The sequence below is a fragment of the Lynx canadensis genome, chromosome D4 (assembly GCF_007474595.2).
Source record: "Lynx canadensis isolate LIC74 chromosome D4, mLynCan4.pri.v2, whole genome shotgun sequence".
Lineage (NCBI taxonomy): Eukaryota > Metazoa > Chordata > Mammalia > Carnivora > Felidae > Lynx > Lynx canadensis.
In genome coordinates, this window is record NC_044315.2 from 6,004,846 (window position 1) to 6,021,888 (window position 17,043).

Consider the following 17,043-nt stretch of genomic DNA (forward strand, 5'->3'; position numbering starts at 1 on the left):
TACACTGAGCCTAGTAGAAACAAAGACCCATACACTAATAAGTTCAATAAAGCATTATCAATAACAAGATGTGATATGCAAACTATATCGGGGCACAAGAGGGAATGGTATTCTATCTAGTTCAGAAAGAAATTTCACTTGAGCTGTATCTAGAAAGACCAATATATTCCCTCCATAGAGAAATATGGGACATTTCAGGTACAGAGAACAATATGAGACAAAGGCTGACTGACTCTCAAGAATCTGTAGGTAGTTTGGTAAAGTGAAGGAAGCCTGCAGTTCCTAGTACTCCAGAGCACTGCAAAAAACTCACAGGGGGTTACATGAGATCATCTTCCAGGGAAAATACAGTGCTAGACATAGGATCTGTTGTACATGATGTGAACTATTAGATCCAGGTAGTTCACAGCTGCAACATTAGATTGTGCTGCATTTACTTTGATGATGTTACATCTTCGTGAAGATGGCTTTTTAGGAGTTGCTGCAGAAAAAGTGTCATGTGAAAATCAATGTGGAACGGGAATTATGGATGAACATACCCGATCTCATTCCAAGGTTTGAGAAACTGTATAGTGTCCAATAGGCACAGACATCCTATTAGTAAAAATCAACGATTTTTTAAGATTTATTTTTGAGAGAGAGAGCAAGGACGAGTGAGAGCAAGCATGCGCACACAAGTGGGGGAGGCAGAGAGAGAGGGAGAGAGAGAGAATCCCAAGCAGGCTCCATGTTGTCAGTGCAGAGCCCGATGAGGGGCTCAATTTCATGAACCGTGAGATCAAGACCTAGGACAAAATCAAGAGTCGGATATTTAACTGAATGAACCACCCAGGCACCCCAAAAACAGTGTTGAAGAGTAACAATAAAATACTATTTTTCTTTCCATTTATGAGTATTATTTTTTGAAAATGCTACTAGGGTTTAGACCTAACGACTTTATAAACAGAACTTTTGGTATTTCTTTTAACATAGAGTTACTGTGGTAAAATTATGGAGATACAAAGGGCAGAGGAAACCAAGAAATAATGCCAGAAATATTTGGCAGAAGACCTTACATGCCACATATGGGGTAGATACTGATGAGGAGTTAATCAAATATCTGTTTCCATCCTCAAGCTCTCCATTGCCCACTTCTGCCTAAAGGCTTGGAAAACCCTAAGGTAGCTAATGTGACATAATTATAGCCGATTAAACAAAAACTTTTTTAATGTTTGTTTATTTTTGAAAGAGAGAGAGACTGAGTGTAAGCTGGGGAGAGGCAGGCAGAGAGGGAGACATAGAATCTGAAGCAGGCTCCAGGCTCTGAGCTGTCAGCACAGAGCCTGATGTGGGGCTTACACCCACAAACTGAGACCATAACCTGAGCAGAAGCGGGATGCTTAGCCGACTGAGCTACCCAGGCACCCCTAATTATAGCCAATTAGATGTGAAGATAGCTGGAGCAGGTAGGAGAGGAAAATGTTCCTAAGAAAGCTTTCGCTTTCCTGATCAAAAAACAAATATGCCGTTTCCTCCTTTCTCCTTGAATCAAACGCAGCAATAATGTCAGGAGCTCAGAAGCTGCATGCGACCACGGAGGAAAGGCCAGATGAAGGCCAGAAGCAGCTAAACTTTGGATTTCTTCCTATTAGAGAAAATAAATCTTATTTAAGCCACAATAAGTTGGGTTTTCTGTTAGGTTCAGTCCAAAGTATTTCCAATGACAAAGACTTTAGACTTAATCCTACAGGCTCCACAAGGGGTTCAGAAAGAGACTGTTTTATTTACTGCAGTGTACCTACCATTTAGAACACTGTCTGGCCTACAGTGGGTATTCAATTGGTATCTGCTGAATGAATACATTGAATTGGAAGGCATAAAACAACAAAGGCAATGAAATCAGGTAAGAGACTAGAGCAAAGTCCAGAGAAGGATTATACAGGGTAAAGTACCCTTAGGAGCCTCCCTAGCTACACGGAAGTCCCTGGGCCACACAGAAACTGTTATACAGTTGAACACTATCTGAACGATAGCATGCATTATTTAAATTTGCAATCGCTACACATACCATTACCTGTACGTTAAAAATTAAAAATAAGAAGGAAAATAAAAAGGACTCACCGGGATATTGTTTTGCTGTTAGCTCTAGTTTATGAGACAGCAGCATAGCTCCAGTGGTGTTATCTATTGTATAAACCTGTACAGAACCACTGTGAAAAATAAGCAAGCTTTTAATGAAAAAAGATAAATACAAATATAGAAAGCATTACTATGGAATGATTATGTTCTGCTGGTAAGAGTGTAACCTAGACTAAAACCATTTTGTAAATAATTTACAGTCTCATAAATCTGAACAAACGTGTACTTGTAACCCAGTAAATTTTCCCTCTAAACATAGCCCAGAAATATCCTTGTCCATGTTATCAAGAGGCATGCTCAATGTTCATGACAGCATTGTGTATAAAGGCAAAGAAATGGAAACAGTCTGAATGTCCAGCAAGAGAAAAGAAGCATACACTGGAGTATTCTCATAGAAGAGTATAGCACACAGCACTGACGTGCGTTAAAATAGATAGCTGACACATATGTGTTGGTATAATTCTGTTTCTATACAGTGAAAAACATTCAAAACACAGTACACACATCTGTGGTAAAAATGCAACAAAAAGTTAATGGACACACACACTCTACTGGTAGAGAAGGGGGGTATTAAAGAAGAGGAAGAGGGGCGCCTGGGTGGCGCAGTCGGTTAAGCGTCCGACTTCAGCCAGGTCACGATCTCGCGGTCTGGGAGTTCGAGCCCCGCGTCAGGCTCTGGGCTGATGCCTCGGAGCCTGGAGCCTGTTTCCGATTCTGTGTCTCCCTCTCTCTCTCTGCCCCTCCCCCGTTCATGCTCTGTCTCTCTCTGTCCCAAAAATAAATAAACGTTGAAAAAAAAAAATTAAAAATAAATAAATAAATAAAGAAATAAAGAAGAGGAAGAAACGGGACCTACTGGTCCTCGAAATGTGCTATTCCTCATGCTGACAGCAATTTATACAGATTTTTATTTTATTATTTTTATATACTATATCATTTTTTGTACCTACACACACGATATATGTTCTTTTATGTACATGGTATACCTAATGATTTCATTTATTAAATCCTTACAAGGATCAAATTTATGAAGGGCCAGAAACCAAAGCTAAAACTTTGTATATTATTTCTAAGCTACATTTCAAGACTGACCTATAATCATCATAAAACAATACCATTTTTGCTTATGAAACTATTTTCAGATCAAAAATTTAACACAAATGTTGGTTTTAAAATACTGTTAAACCTTAAGGCTGCACAAATTAGGACGATACAGGTACATGACTGCCAGAATGTTCTGGCACTTATGCGTGCTCTTTTGTGGTACAAGTCAGATGGTCTCCACAGCAGTTCTGATCCATATCCAGCCAGGTCAACTCTTCCCAAGGATTAGGACTGGGACGAAACAAAATACCTGCTGCAAAAGGTCGCTTGGAGTTACCCACAGCTCATTGATGCTGTGTGTTTTTGTTTTTTTTTTTTAATGTTTATTTTTGAGACAGAGCATGAGTGGGGAGGGGCAGAGAGAGAGAGGGAGACACAGAATCTGAAACAGGCTCCAGGCTCTGAGCTGTCAGCACAGAGCCCGATGCAGGCCTCGAACCCATGAACCGTGAGATCGTGACCTGAGCCGAAGACGGATGCTTAACCGACTGGGCCACCCAGTCACCCCTGATGCTGTGTTTTTAAACCTCTTTTTCTGTTTCATTGGATCATTTCTCTTGCTGTGTTTTTACGTTTATTATTATTTACTTCAGCAATGTCTGATGTGGATCTTTTTTCTATTTTCCATATTTAATACTCAAAAGAGACCCTCTCCAGCTCTCTGGAGTTCCCTCTTTGTGCCACTCTGTCACCTGTGCCTGTCTGTCCTGAGTCTTAGCTGCTCTGGTCTCTCCAGATTCCCACTTCCTCATAATTCAACCCAGGGAATCTGCCAGGATCTGTCTTGGTCTCAGGCTGCAGCCTGGAAATGCAAAGCAATTAAAGCTGAGGCATTTATAGAGTTTTCTTGTTTCTCATCTTTCAGGGATCAGTGTCCACTGGTGCTCGATGTCTCAAATTCATACTGCCATCATGTTTCATAGTTTTGTCCACTTTTCCCTCCATATGGGAGAGAAAATCTGATCTGTTATTCCATCTTAGTCAGAAGTCAAACGTCTGTAAATCGGTATCTTTCCAGACTACCTGCCCAATTAGACGCTTTGCTGAAAGACAGCATTAGGTAGCTAGCAGGTGTTTACTTCTTTTTGCTTTGCATCTGAAACTATCATGTGGTAACTTTGGGTTGCTGAGCTCTAACAAGTCAGTGAGGAGAGTCCAAATATTTCTACAAGAAACTGGTGTTAAGCCAACACTTACAGAATGACAATTGACCTTTTCATGTATTCTATAAAGCCTCTATTGTTTAAATTATTTTTATTTCCATTTCTCATCAAACCATTATAAGAGAGAGATTTTTTCATGTGTAAGACACTACTCACTGACCTCCAAGCAAAAACGATACCTCTATAATAGAGATACGGCTCTTACACAAGTGACCAAATTTAGTATCATTAATACTGGGACAGCTTAACGTTACTGCTCCATGGTGCCACGGTAAGTACACGACATCACATACGACAATGTTTAACCAGCATCTAGTCAAACCTTTAAACATAAAGGTAAGAGTAAGGCTGTAAGACTGATCCCCTGCAAGCTGACATCCTAAAAGTTAGCTTCTTACACAACTTAAAGGATACCAGCTACAGTTTAGTGTTCAGGACAATTAATCCTGGTTAGGACTGGAAGGTCAGAGCTAGAAGCCACTATTACGTCACACAGCTACAATCACAAAACTTTCAACCCCAACCCATGATCACACGAAAGAGAAGAGAAGAGAAGAGAAGAGAAGAGAAGAGAAGAGAAGAGAAGAGAAGAGAAGAGAAGAGAAGAGAAGAGAAGAGAAGAAGAGAGAAGAGAAGAGAAGAGAAGAGAAAAGAAAAGAAAAGAAAAGAAAAGAAAGAAAGAAAAAAAGAAAAAGAAAAGAAAAGAAAAGAAAAAGGCTGGTACTCTCCCACTGATGGAAAAGTAGATGACTGGAAGGCTGAAGCTGAGATTCCACCTCCATGACCCTGGTGAGGGCTCCTCTCGTGGATCTACATCGTGCCGCGGCAGAGCCAACAGAGAAGAGAAAGAGAAAGAGAGAAGAGAAGAGAAAGAGAGAATAGAATTAAGATGAAACGCTAATACTAATCTCCCTCAAGACAAACGAAATAAATATAGAGCATATCCGCTACTAAGAAAAGAAAAGAAAAGAAAAGAAAAGAAAAGAAAAGAAAAGAAAAAAGAAAAGAAAAGAAGGAAAAAGGCTGGTACTCTCCCAACTGATGGAAAAGTAAGATGACTGGAAGGCTGAAGGCTGAGATTCCACCTCCATGACCCTGGTGAGGGGATCCTCTCGTGGATTCTAACACCGTGCCGCGGCAGAGCCACCAGCGCTAGCCCTGACTGAGGCCAATATGGAGGCACGCTGGCCACCACCCCGTCCGTGCTGATGCGCCAGCCCTCTTATCATCTGACAGCACTGGCTTCAAAGTTTCAGGCACTATAGGTTTAAAGGAACTAAATGAATGCCATTATGAGGAAACAATGAGACACATTTAGAATATAGGACATTCTATAAACAACCAGCCTGGACTCTTAAAAAAGTTAATGTCATGAACATAAAAACAGTGTGTGGGTTGTTACAGGCAAAAGGCGACTAAAGGGAAATAATAACTAAATACTGATTGACTCTGGTGAAAATAAGGAGCCACAGAAGAAATTCTGGTGACAAATCGGTTAATTTGAAGATGAACTGAGTATTAGTTCTTATCTGGGATTTATCATTAAATTATAAATTCTCATAATTTTCTCATGACAAAAATATTGAGTTTATATAAGAAAATGTCCTCTCTTTTTTGGAAACCAAGAAACAATGTAAATGTCCATTAACAGCAAATCAGATAAATTAGGATACATTCATACACTAGAACACTATAAATCAATCAAAAATGATTTCAGCCACTGGCAAACAGCATGGATGAATTTCACAAAGCTGACTGAAAGAAGCAAGACCCAACACACAGAATATGATTCTATTCCTATAAAGTTCAAAACCAGGTAAAACTAAATTACGCTCTTTGGGAACGCATGCATGGGTGGGAAGCTATAAAGCTTAAGGAAATGATCATCACGAAAGACAAAAAACTGATTACCTTTAAAGTGTGTTGGGGAGGAGATGGGAGTTATGATTTAGGAAGTCACAGGGTGGGACTTCCCACCTTGCAAAACTATTTCTTGACCCAGTTGTGAACAGATGGGTGTTTGCATTACAATTATATTTGCAAAACTGAATGTTTGGATTATGCACTCTCCTACAAGTATGTTTTTATTTCACAATACGTAAAAAAGGTTATTATGAACCTTAAGCCAGTAAGTTTGACAGGGATATGAACGAAACCAATTCCCAGAAAAACAGAACTTGCCAAAGTGACAGGAATACGTAGAAAATCTAAACCTTCTTAAATCTACTTGTTTTTTTGTTTTAATTTTTTTTTTAACATTTATTTATTTTTGAGACAGAGAGAGACAGAGCATGAACGGGGGAGGGGCAGAGAGAGAGGGAGACACAGAATCGGAAGCAGGCTCCAGGCTCTGAGCCATCAGCCCAGAGCCTGACACGGGGCTTGAACTCACAGACTGTGAGATCGTGACCTGAGCCGAAATCGGACGCTCAACCGACTGAGCCACCCAGGCGCACCTTAAATCTACTTTTAAAACTGGATTAAATCAGTAATCCAAAAAATTCCCACAAAAAAAATTGTAGGCTCAAATAGCTTCATCGACAAATTCAACCAAACATTCAAAGATAAACAGAGAAAGAGGGGAACCAGTCCTCAATTTGTTTTATAACATAAGCATAACCTTGGTTAATCAGGAAAGGAAAGGAAAAATTACAGGCAAAATGTACTAATAAACAGATTTAAAAATTCTAAACAAAATGTGACCAAGTCAAATCCATGAATATGGAGGAAAAAAAAAAGAGTACTCTTCTTCTTAAACTAAGTTAAATTTACTTTTATTCTACATTTATCTCTTCAATGAGAAGCAGTGTTGAGAACTCACCACTTTACAGATTGAGAGTGTAAAGAAGGTGATGATTTATAATGTGTATTATTTACACTTAAGAAAAATACTGTGATACTCAACTTGATGTAGCTAGAGATAATACTAGATGTATGTTCTACAGACCCACTAAACTTCAATTTGAAGTTAAAAAAAAGGCTAAAAAAGCACTACACATATTGTAAAGTATTACTTATTAAGTAAGTATCTAATATAAGCTTTTTACTTGAGCTAAAATATAAGTTTGAGAAAGTCAGGTACCTTAGTGTTTTCCAACATATCTCAAGTGCTTAGAATTGTGCCTCGTGCATGGGAGACACACAGACACTTGTTGAATGAATAATCTGTATTTAATTTTACGTCTAAAACCTACATTATTGGAATTAAAACAAGAAACTGATATCAGGTATGAGCTGTAAATGTGCTCATTAACTAAGTCACATCCACAAATTCAAAGGCAACATCAACACTGATGTCTTAAAAAGAAAGGATTATTTCAAAAAAAGAAAAATATCTTCTTGATCCTCTTTTAAACAATCAAGAACAAAATTAAATTTTGGCTGATTTAATCTTTTTACCTTATAACTCAATTTCCTACCACTGGAGAAAAGCTCATCTTTACAAATTAAAACATTCAATATCTGAAATCTGCTCTTTAGATTTGTTTACTTCAATCTAATAAAATACCTCCAGATTTTATATTACAGCTGATTCCTAAACTATGATAGGCATGACGAGGTTTACAAGTGCATGCAGAACATTTTATGCTTCAAAATATATATTAAAAAAAATTTAAAGACCCATTATTTTTGCCAACAACTCTTAAAATGAAGAGGACTCTATCAATTACCTTGCACAACCAAACGCCATGAGTCGGTACTTGTTATTTACTGCTACACAAGTTCCGTCAACAACATCTTGTGGCCAAACTCCATGGAGCTGCTGTAATAAAGAAAAATAATGAAGGTTTTAAAAGTGCTGTCCAAATATACTGTAATCAGTATAATTCTCCTTCAGGAAACATACAGTTCCATAAGGCTTGGCTTGATCTGGTTTCACAGGAAAATATCCCATCAGGACGACCATCTGAATTTTCTCCCTTATAGTATCAACTTCATTCAATAGTTCAATAAATATTCCCATTTGATCTCAGTCCAGTGCTAGCTTATCTACTCATAAAACACTAAAAAATGGACAATCTGCAAACCCAAACTAAAAGAAGATGACTTTCCTGTTAGAAAGTAAACCTCTTACAGCAGAAACTGAGTCTAACTTGCCCCCTACTATCATCCTCACCACGCAGCACACAGTGTTTAACTTCTCCCTTGGGGGCAAAGAGTGAATTTATTTGGTCTAAGCTTTAGAAGGAATTAGCGATTTTCCAGTGCCCACTATTCTCTATTATCCCTTTGCTTTACAGTATGGCACATCACCTGGTATGGCTAACAGCGTGGTACCTGGCAGTCTGACCCAACATCTCAGGTCTACTGTTCACTTGCTGAGACGATTATCTGACCTTTCCAAGCCTCAGTTTTCTCATCTGTAAGTTACTTATCTCCTAGAGTATTTTGAGGATTAAATGAGAACATACGTCTACGTAAATTACTTAATACAATGGCTAGCATTCAACAAGTTAAGCATTCGATTAATGAATAAATTATTAAGCTTAAATGCTATTTTATTTACTTTGAATATAGAAACAATAGATCCAGCTCCATTGTCTGTTTTTATTTGTCAAATCAAGGATGTCTTAGATTATAAATTCTAAGGCTAAGGTCATCGTGACTATTAGTTTAGTAAGCACAAAAAAACCCAGCACACTACAATATAGCACTTATTTCTGGATGATCCCAACAGTAAACATTAGAAAATCCAATATAATTATAGCTCTGTGTAAAAGAGAACACTATAAATTTTATTTAATTCCCAAATGAGCTATATAATCCACTATTTAAACACGGCATTATGTGCTTTCTTTTTCATAGGAATTTTATTTTTCAATTTTAATAATAAAACTACAAACTATTTTAGATGACAAAAAAAGTGTAAAGATAGCACTGAGCATTATTTCTGCGGACCACCACTTAGACTGAAATTAATTCACTGATTTCCCTAACAAATATTTTCCAGCACTCTTCACCAAGCACTGCTCTAGGTGCTAAGGATATGGCAGGTATTCAAATACACCAAAACCCTTGTCTGTATCCCTGCCTTATATGTTAGGAAGCTGTCAAGTTAAAAAAATTGTATAGTATATTGGAGGTTGGTAAATGCTACAGAAAAAAATAGTGAAGCAATTACAGGGAGTATAGGAAAAGGATATAATATTAAACAGTTTTTCCCATGAAGGTACATTTTGAGGAAAGTACTGAAGGAGATGTATACCAGGTACAAAGGCCCTATCATAGTGGCATTTCTGGCATGTTCAAAGAACATGAAACAAGCCTAAGCAGATGGAGTAGAATGGGGTAAGGAGAAGTAACAGACGAGGTAACAGGTGTAAAAGGAGACCAGATTTGTAGGGCTTTGAAAGCCACTACAAAAACTTTTTGGGTTTTTTCTCCCTTATATATGGGGAGTCACTGGGGGGTCTTTAATTTTTTTTTAACTTTTCCATTACAAATTATATTAGAGAAGAATACACAAAACCAAAATTGTACATCTCAATAATATCACAAAGTAAACACTTGTGGAATTAGCTAGCAGTCAGGCCAAGAATTACCAGTATCTAAAAATCCAACAGTGACCCTCCCAATCAATATCCCCTCACACACTACTACAAAAGTAACCGGTATCCAGACTTTAAATGGTAATCCCTTCCTTCTTTTTCTTTAGACCAATACTACTTAAGAACGTGCATCCATACAAACTCTAATTTAGAATGACCTATGTTTTTATTTTCCTTTAATTTTACATAAAATAAAATCATAGCACACATTCCTTTGTGCCTAGCTGCTTTCACTCAGTGCGTCTGTGAGACCCATCCACATCACCACACACAGCTCTGCTGTTCACGCTCACCATAGCCTCAAACACCAGGCTTAGCTCACTGGGCCTATGCCTCCGTCACCCGATCAATCTTTACAGTCTCAGGCACATTTAAAAGTATTTTTCCTCCAGCTTTTCTAGTTGTCTTCGGCAGGTTTTGTCCTAATTATCTAAACCTACTGAAGGGTTCTGAGCAGAGGAGTGACATAATCTGACATATTTTAAGACATCTGTTAAATGCAGCAAAAAAATGTCAAACAATTTTTACAAAGCACTTAAATAATGCCTAACATAAACATGTCATCAGTGTCTTTCCTAATTACCAGTAATACACATATGTATTCTTTTCCTGTAATTTGTATTTTCTAACTTATTTAATAATGTCCATCTGCTTTTCATTATTTTTTAAATTCTTAATTTACTGGAAAATTTTCTTTAACCAAATACTAAGAAAATTAGTAAAAGCTGATCATCAGAAATGAGTTACTTTTTCAGTTCTAGGATTTTTGTTTTCAATAAAAAACATTTAAATCCGAAACATAATTTACAAATATACCTTGTAAAAAAATTATTCTCCAAAAGCTTATTTTTATTCTTATATATTGACATGTTACCACAAATGTACTGTTCAGTACTTCATTATTTGAGTAGAGATGATAGTGGAAAACAGTCTTAGGAATGTTAAAGCTGACGTTGTAGAAAATAATATGCCCTTAAAAACTTAAAATCTGGGGCGCCTGGGTGGCGCAGTCGGTTAAGCGTCCGACTTCAGCCAGGTCACGATCTCGCGGTCCGTGAGTTTGAGCCCCGCGTCAGGCTCTGGGCTGATGGCTCGGAGCCCGGAGCCTGTTTCCGATTCTGTGTCTCCCTCTCTCTCTGCCCCTCCCCTGTTCATGCTCTGTCTCTCTCTGTCCCAAAAATAAAAAATAAAAAACGTTGAAAAAAAAAAAAATTAAAAAAAAAAAAAAACTTAAAATCTTTTTCAGTCAAAGAGAGCAGACTGAATATCTAGCTTCTCTGACTCTTAAATCCCCAACTTTATAACAGCAAAGATTTTTTTCAAAAAGCACAAACTTGCAAGGAAAAAGAATGGGTGAAGAGGTAGAATCATTAAGTTTTAGAAGCTAGGAAGCACATGGATGAGTAGAATCCTTAACTTAGAGAAACAGCTAAATTTACACTGTAGGGCACACAGAAGGTCTGGTGATTGAGATTTCTCAGAAAGACTGAACTACAAGCAGTGGGACTGGTTCACAGCCTGTAGAAGCACCAGCTGGGCGGTCCCACAGTACCTTCCCAAACTCAACAGCTAAGAAATATCCCACCTTCACTCCAACAGAAAAATGGAGATTTTTTTCTTTGGAGAAAAACGAAACAAAAAACAACCCTAGTGGTTTCTGGACCACACTGAAAACATGGGTAAGTGAATATGGACCCTCTAATTTAACACGTCTATAACTTAAATCCAAGACTACTGGGATGGCCAGGTACGTATTCTCTGGAAAGGACTGCAGACTCTCTTCCAATGAGCACCAGATACAGAGAGGAGAGGGAAGGAAACAATCCAGTCAGCTCACCCTATGAAGATAAGGGTCAACCAAACCCAGCAAAACCCACAGCTTTCAGTGAGTCCAAATTTTTATTTTGGGTCTCTGTCACTGCAACCAAATTCATATATTAACTAAACATATATTAATTAACCATAAACTATGGAAAGAGCTCTTTCAAATAAAGGCATTAAGGAAATCCTCAGGATGATGGACAGCCCCAAAATACAACTGTGTTAAAGGTATAGTGAGCCAGCAGCCCAGTTTGGAGCAAGCCAGAAGGTTCCAAGAGAAATTACTTCAAAGAATATGAAACAAACAGAACGTCTAATGTGCCTGAAGGAATTGAGAGGATATTTACACAACCAGCAGACAGTCTAGGGTTGAGTTACTGTTAAGTACATAAAAAGTAAATAAACATAAAGAATAATTATTAATTCCCAGTGGGAGGGAAACCTGCAGGAAAGAAAAAATAATCACAGCATCCATGGCTCAGGTACTAACAGGTTTTATATAGCAGTAACAATATAAACAATGAATAGTAATCTAATTGAAATCAAAATAACTGTATTAGGAAGACAGGAAGAATATATGAGTGCAGTAGGAACAGAGAAGCAAATGAACTTTTTCTACAGAAGGAGTCAATAAACCAGCTAAAAACTAAAAATTAAATACTCAGAGCTGTGGAGATAAACCGCAAAATAACCAGTAAAGAAAAATAAAGTCGTTGTCTCTGAGAATAGAAATTGAGTGTGAAGAGTGCAAGAAAGAGGAAAGGAACTATCATTTTTCTTCAACACATCTAATAGAGTTGTTTGTCTACTTATATTATTTTTAAGTATAATATATGTATCATTTTGATTTACAAATTAGTTAACATAACCCTAAAATATTAAATAAGGGAAGTGGCAGTGGGATTTAATAACAAAAACTAAAACTGGTAAATGCAAAATAGAGAAAATAAACACTCCAAAGTAAGTCATACCTCTGCAGTAAATCTACTTGACACTGGAGTAATAAATCCAATTTTACCATCGTTAAACACAACAGCAAATCCATCAAGTGTGGCACAGTATTCCATGTCTCTGATGTGCACATCTGCAAAACCCAGGAATGAACCTGCTGATGAAAACATAAGTACATGAAATACGAATATAAATACAGTAAATAACTCCCCAACATTTCTCTTTGCAAACCCTATAAGGACAGTTAAAAGGGCAAAAATAATGACCTAACAACACCAAACCATTAAACTATTCCTTCCTACACACACACACTCTCACTCTCTCTCTCTCCCCCCTTGCACAATTAATTCCAAAGGAAAAAAATCACTGCCCATCCATAAAAATATCTAACCAGATTATATCAAAAATAAACACCTGGATCCACCTCATGCAGAAAGTATACCTACCTCTAGACGACTGCAGATCTACTGAAAAGGGTACTGTGCAAAGATTAATAGCTTTCCTTCCGTTTGTCATTCCTTCCCAGTGAATAAGATGAAGAAGTCCATCAGAAGTAGCAACGAGGAGATCCTCCAGCATGGACTGCAAACTATAGGGAAGTAAGCAATTTAGAATCAATGAACTTTAGGAGAGCACACTGGGAAAGCAAGGAGTATGAATGTAATGGCTCTGGAGAATGTTCATATACAGTGGATCATGAAACCACTTACAAAACTGCCATTTATCTACAATTTAGGTATCTAGTAGCTTCATCTTTGTATAATTTAATCTAGAACCCGAAATTCTGGATGAAATACAAGACTATGCGCAGCCACAGTCATGAACTGATCAACTTGGTTAAAACTAGAAATACTCAAACAGTAAATTCAAAGATGAAAGACGATAAATGACAAGAAAGGACAAAGGCAAAGAAACCATAAAAAGAACAACTTATGACAGGCTGACAGTCTGGAGCCATAAAGTACAGAGGTAGTAATCCTCTAGCCCTGGCCACCAGAACCTTCCCCAGTGATGGAAATGTGTTATCAAACATGGTAAGCAGCAGCTACATGTAGTGACTGCATACCTCAAATATGGCTACTGTGACAGAAGAACGTATTTCTTAACTTTGCTCCCTTTGAACTAACTGAAATTCAAGGAACTTCATTTGACTAGAGGCTACTTTACTGGAGCTCACAGTTCTGGGTATTGTTGAGCCTCATGTTGTTCATTCATACAAGTATTTATAAAGCCCATGCTCCACGACAGGTGCCATGTTCTGTGCTGGCGATTCTGGGGTGAAAACAATAGTTTCTCCTTTCAGAAGACCTCTCAGTTGACTTAAGTGAGAATTATGGAGTATGATCTCCACACTATTTACAAAGAGATTTAACATTTACTTACCTAATGGCAAATAAATGCCCACTTTGCTCACTCTTATGTGCCCAGCCCCTAAGGCAGTGCTAGTTACGTATGGCACGCAATGTTTGTGGGAGGAGGAAAAAGGGGACAAAAGGAGAGAGGAAAAGGGAATCCAAGAATAACAATGCAAAGGCACTGGCATAGAGGAAGAAAGAGAACCAGGGGAACCAGAGGAAATTGATATAAAAAAGCCAAGGGAATAGATGGATGGAAAAAGTACTTAAGAGTATCAAATGCTACAAAAAAACGCAAATGTAAGAAAGAAATGAAAAAGTTAAAAATGTGGTGTCCATAATATATACTCCCTATTATATTAATACTATTAAAATTCTTTTCATACTTAAGAAGAGTATATTTCAGAAATATTTTAATCCATAATGGTGGGAGAGATGTTTTTAATGTTTTAATTCTTAAATAAACCTTCAATCCTTTAAAAGCTGAGCTCAAGGACTCATTCACCAAGAATTTCAGACAATGAAGAACTGTTTTCTTCCCAACTACAAAAATATTAAAAAGAGAAGAACAGGGGCGCCTGGGTGGCGCAGTCGGTTAAGCGTCCGACTTCAGCCAGGTCACGATCTCGCGGTCCGTGAGTTCGAGCCCCGCGTCAGGCTCTGGGCTGATGGCTCGGAGCCTGGAGCCTGTTTCCGATTCTGTGTCTCCCTCTCTCTCTGCCCCTCCCCCGTTCATGCTCTGTCTCTCTCTGTCCCCAAAATAAAATTAAAAAAAAAAAAAGTTAATTTGTAAAAAAAAAAAAAATAAAAAAAATAAAAAGAGAAGAACATTCGTAATCAACTGAGTTTACAGAAAGTTCACTTTTTGAAACACTATATACTCTTCCCTTTCAAATTTGTATTTTAGTGCAACATTTGCATGTAGCATGGAATAAGTAGAGAATAAAAACATTAGGTTTTACATCTGCCACTACATGTCAACAGAAGCAATTTAGTGGAGTAGTCACTGGCTTACCAGTGATTTTCATTCATCAGGAGTCAGCCTAGGTTTTTTCCAACTATATTCTCCCTCTCCCCTGTTCCTATTTCCCTAGAAGAATCACTGCATATGACAGTTAGGAGCAAGATCAAGGTCACCCTGCAGGAATTTAACCACCTACTAGGCAAAACTCAGCACTCTTCTGACAAAGTTAACAGAATTCAGAATCTCTACTTTGTCATCCCCAGCGCTAGGACAAAAATGACCAGATATGTGGGGACAGGAAAACGTGACCCAGGGTCAAGAGAAAAATCAATCAATATAAATAGACTTGGTCAATCCTGATGTTGGAATTAAAAAATAATGACTTTACAATAACTATGGTAAATATGACAAAGAATCCACAGGAAAAGATAGATCCTCTTCATTCAACTGAAGTAAATAAACTCATTAAAACAAAGGCTGAGGTCAGTTGTTACAACACGGAGTAATGGGGCGCCTGGGTGGCGCAGTCGGTTAAGCGTCCGACTTCAGCCAGGTCACGATCTCGCGGTCCGGGAGTTCGAGCCCCGCGTCAGGCTCTGGGCTGATGGCTCAGAGCCTGGAGCCTGTTTCCGATTCTGTGTCTCCCTCTCTCTCTCTGCCCCTCCCCCGTTCGTGCTCTGTCTCTCTCTGTCCCAAAAATAAATAAATAAAAGTTAAAAAAAAAAAAAAAAACAAAAAAACACAGAGTACTTCCCTAAAGTTAGTAAACAGGCCTTGCTCCACACCACACAACTATGTGCCCACTGACTGCTAGTGTTACAAAGATCTAACAATTAAAGATTAATTCCTGGAATAAGGGGATATCGGGATTCTTTACCAATAATCACTGTGACAGGTCTTTTCATGCTGCACTGGTTTTTAAGTATTTTGAAAAATCACTCCTGGGTATAAATACACACAAAATATACATAAATATACTCTAAGTTATGTCCTCAGAGAGCCTCTCCAATCATTGACTTCATGGGCTTTTTAACAGCTAACTGATATGCCCGAGGTGCCTCTCCATCCCCTCCCCACCCCGACCCTTAATTTAGGACCTTAGAAGAATAGTATCATCTTGAAAGCAGATGGGGCACCTAGGTGGTTCAGTCGGTTAAGTGTCTGACTCTTGATTTTTGGCTCAGGTCACGATCCCAGGGTTGTGGGACAGAGCCTCGAGTCGGGCTCTGTGCTGAGCATGGAGCCTGCTTGGGATTCTCTCTCTCCCTCTCCACCCTTCCCCCACTCAGGTGTGCACTCTCTCTCTCAAATAAAATTAAATTAAAAGAACATTTAAAACATAGGTTAGCATTTCTGATTAATCAAATATTCTTAATGGGACATATTCATAATCACCAATTCTCAAATATGTAAATATATTTAATACCTAACAAATATTAAATACTATATACTACATACAGCTTTCCTAAGTGCCTGGAATAGAGGAAGATAAGGAATAAACTGTGGTATTTACTAGTATTTATTACCTGCTATTAGTTAGAAACAGACTAAGGGTTTAATTACAGATCGTATCAGTACTTTTCACCTTCTAAACATTCTCTATCCTCAATTAGTAACACACAATGGACGCTTACCATTAATCCTATTCTTTCTTCAAGCAAAAATTAAAAGATGGCATATTTGCCATATTATGCCTACAAGCACAAGTTTTAACTATTATCTCTAATTTCACAGGACTTCTATTTTTGGTGGTGAGCAGGAAGATAGTTGGTTACAAAGTCCAAATACTGTGTCTTCTCCCTCAATGCAAAATCACATAGGATATCCAATCACATTTCCAACAAGTATGCATTACAGGTGCTAATAATAATACTGCTCTGAAAAGCAATTATTTTTCTGAAGTTTCAAGATAAACCTTAGAGATTTCCTATCACCTAAATTTGTAGTGTGTATTGAAAACTAGCACCTGACTAAAACAAACAAAACCACTTAGCACCTGACAAGTTAAACTTGTACAA

The 17,043-nt window shown here is 37.9% G+C and overlaps 1 protein-coding gene across 5 annotated transcripts in view; it reads right to left on the bottom strand.

The window, feature by feature from the left end:
• Positions 1 to 17,043, bottom strand: part of RIC1 (RIC1 homolog, RAB6A GEF complex partner 1) — a 147,031-nt gene that overhangs the window by 38,449 nt on the left and 91,539 nt on the right. For 4 of the 5 annotated variants that reach the window (XR_003964260.1, XM_030293888.1, XM_030293887.1 and 1 more), the window contains exons 5-8: positions 13,153 to 13,295; positions 12,727 to 12,863; positions 8,057 to 8,148; positions 2,101 to 2,189 (exon numbers count right to left, since the gene is read on the bottom strand). Coding sequence is in view for 4 of the 5 variants with exons in the window: in XM_030293888.1 (XP_030149748.1) it covers positions 2,101 to 2,189; positions 8,057 to 8,148; positions 12,727 to 12,863; positions 13,153 to 13,295 (461 nt within the window). In the remaining variant the exon portion in view is untranslated. The remainder of the gene's footprint in view (positions 1 to 2,100; positions 2,190 to 8,056; positions 8,149 to 12,726; positions 12,864 to 13,152; positions 13,296 to 17,043) is intronic. The other variant, XM_030293886.1, reaches the window with a different exon arrangement.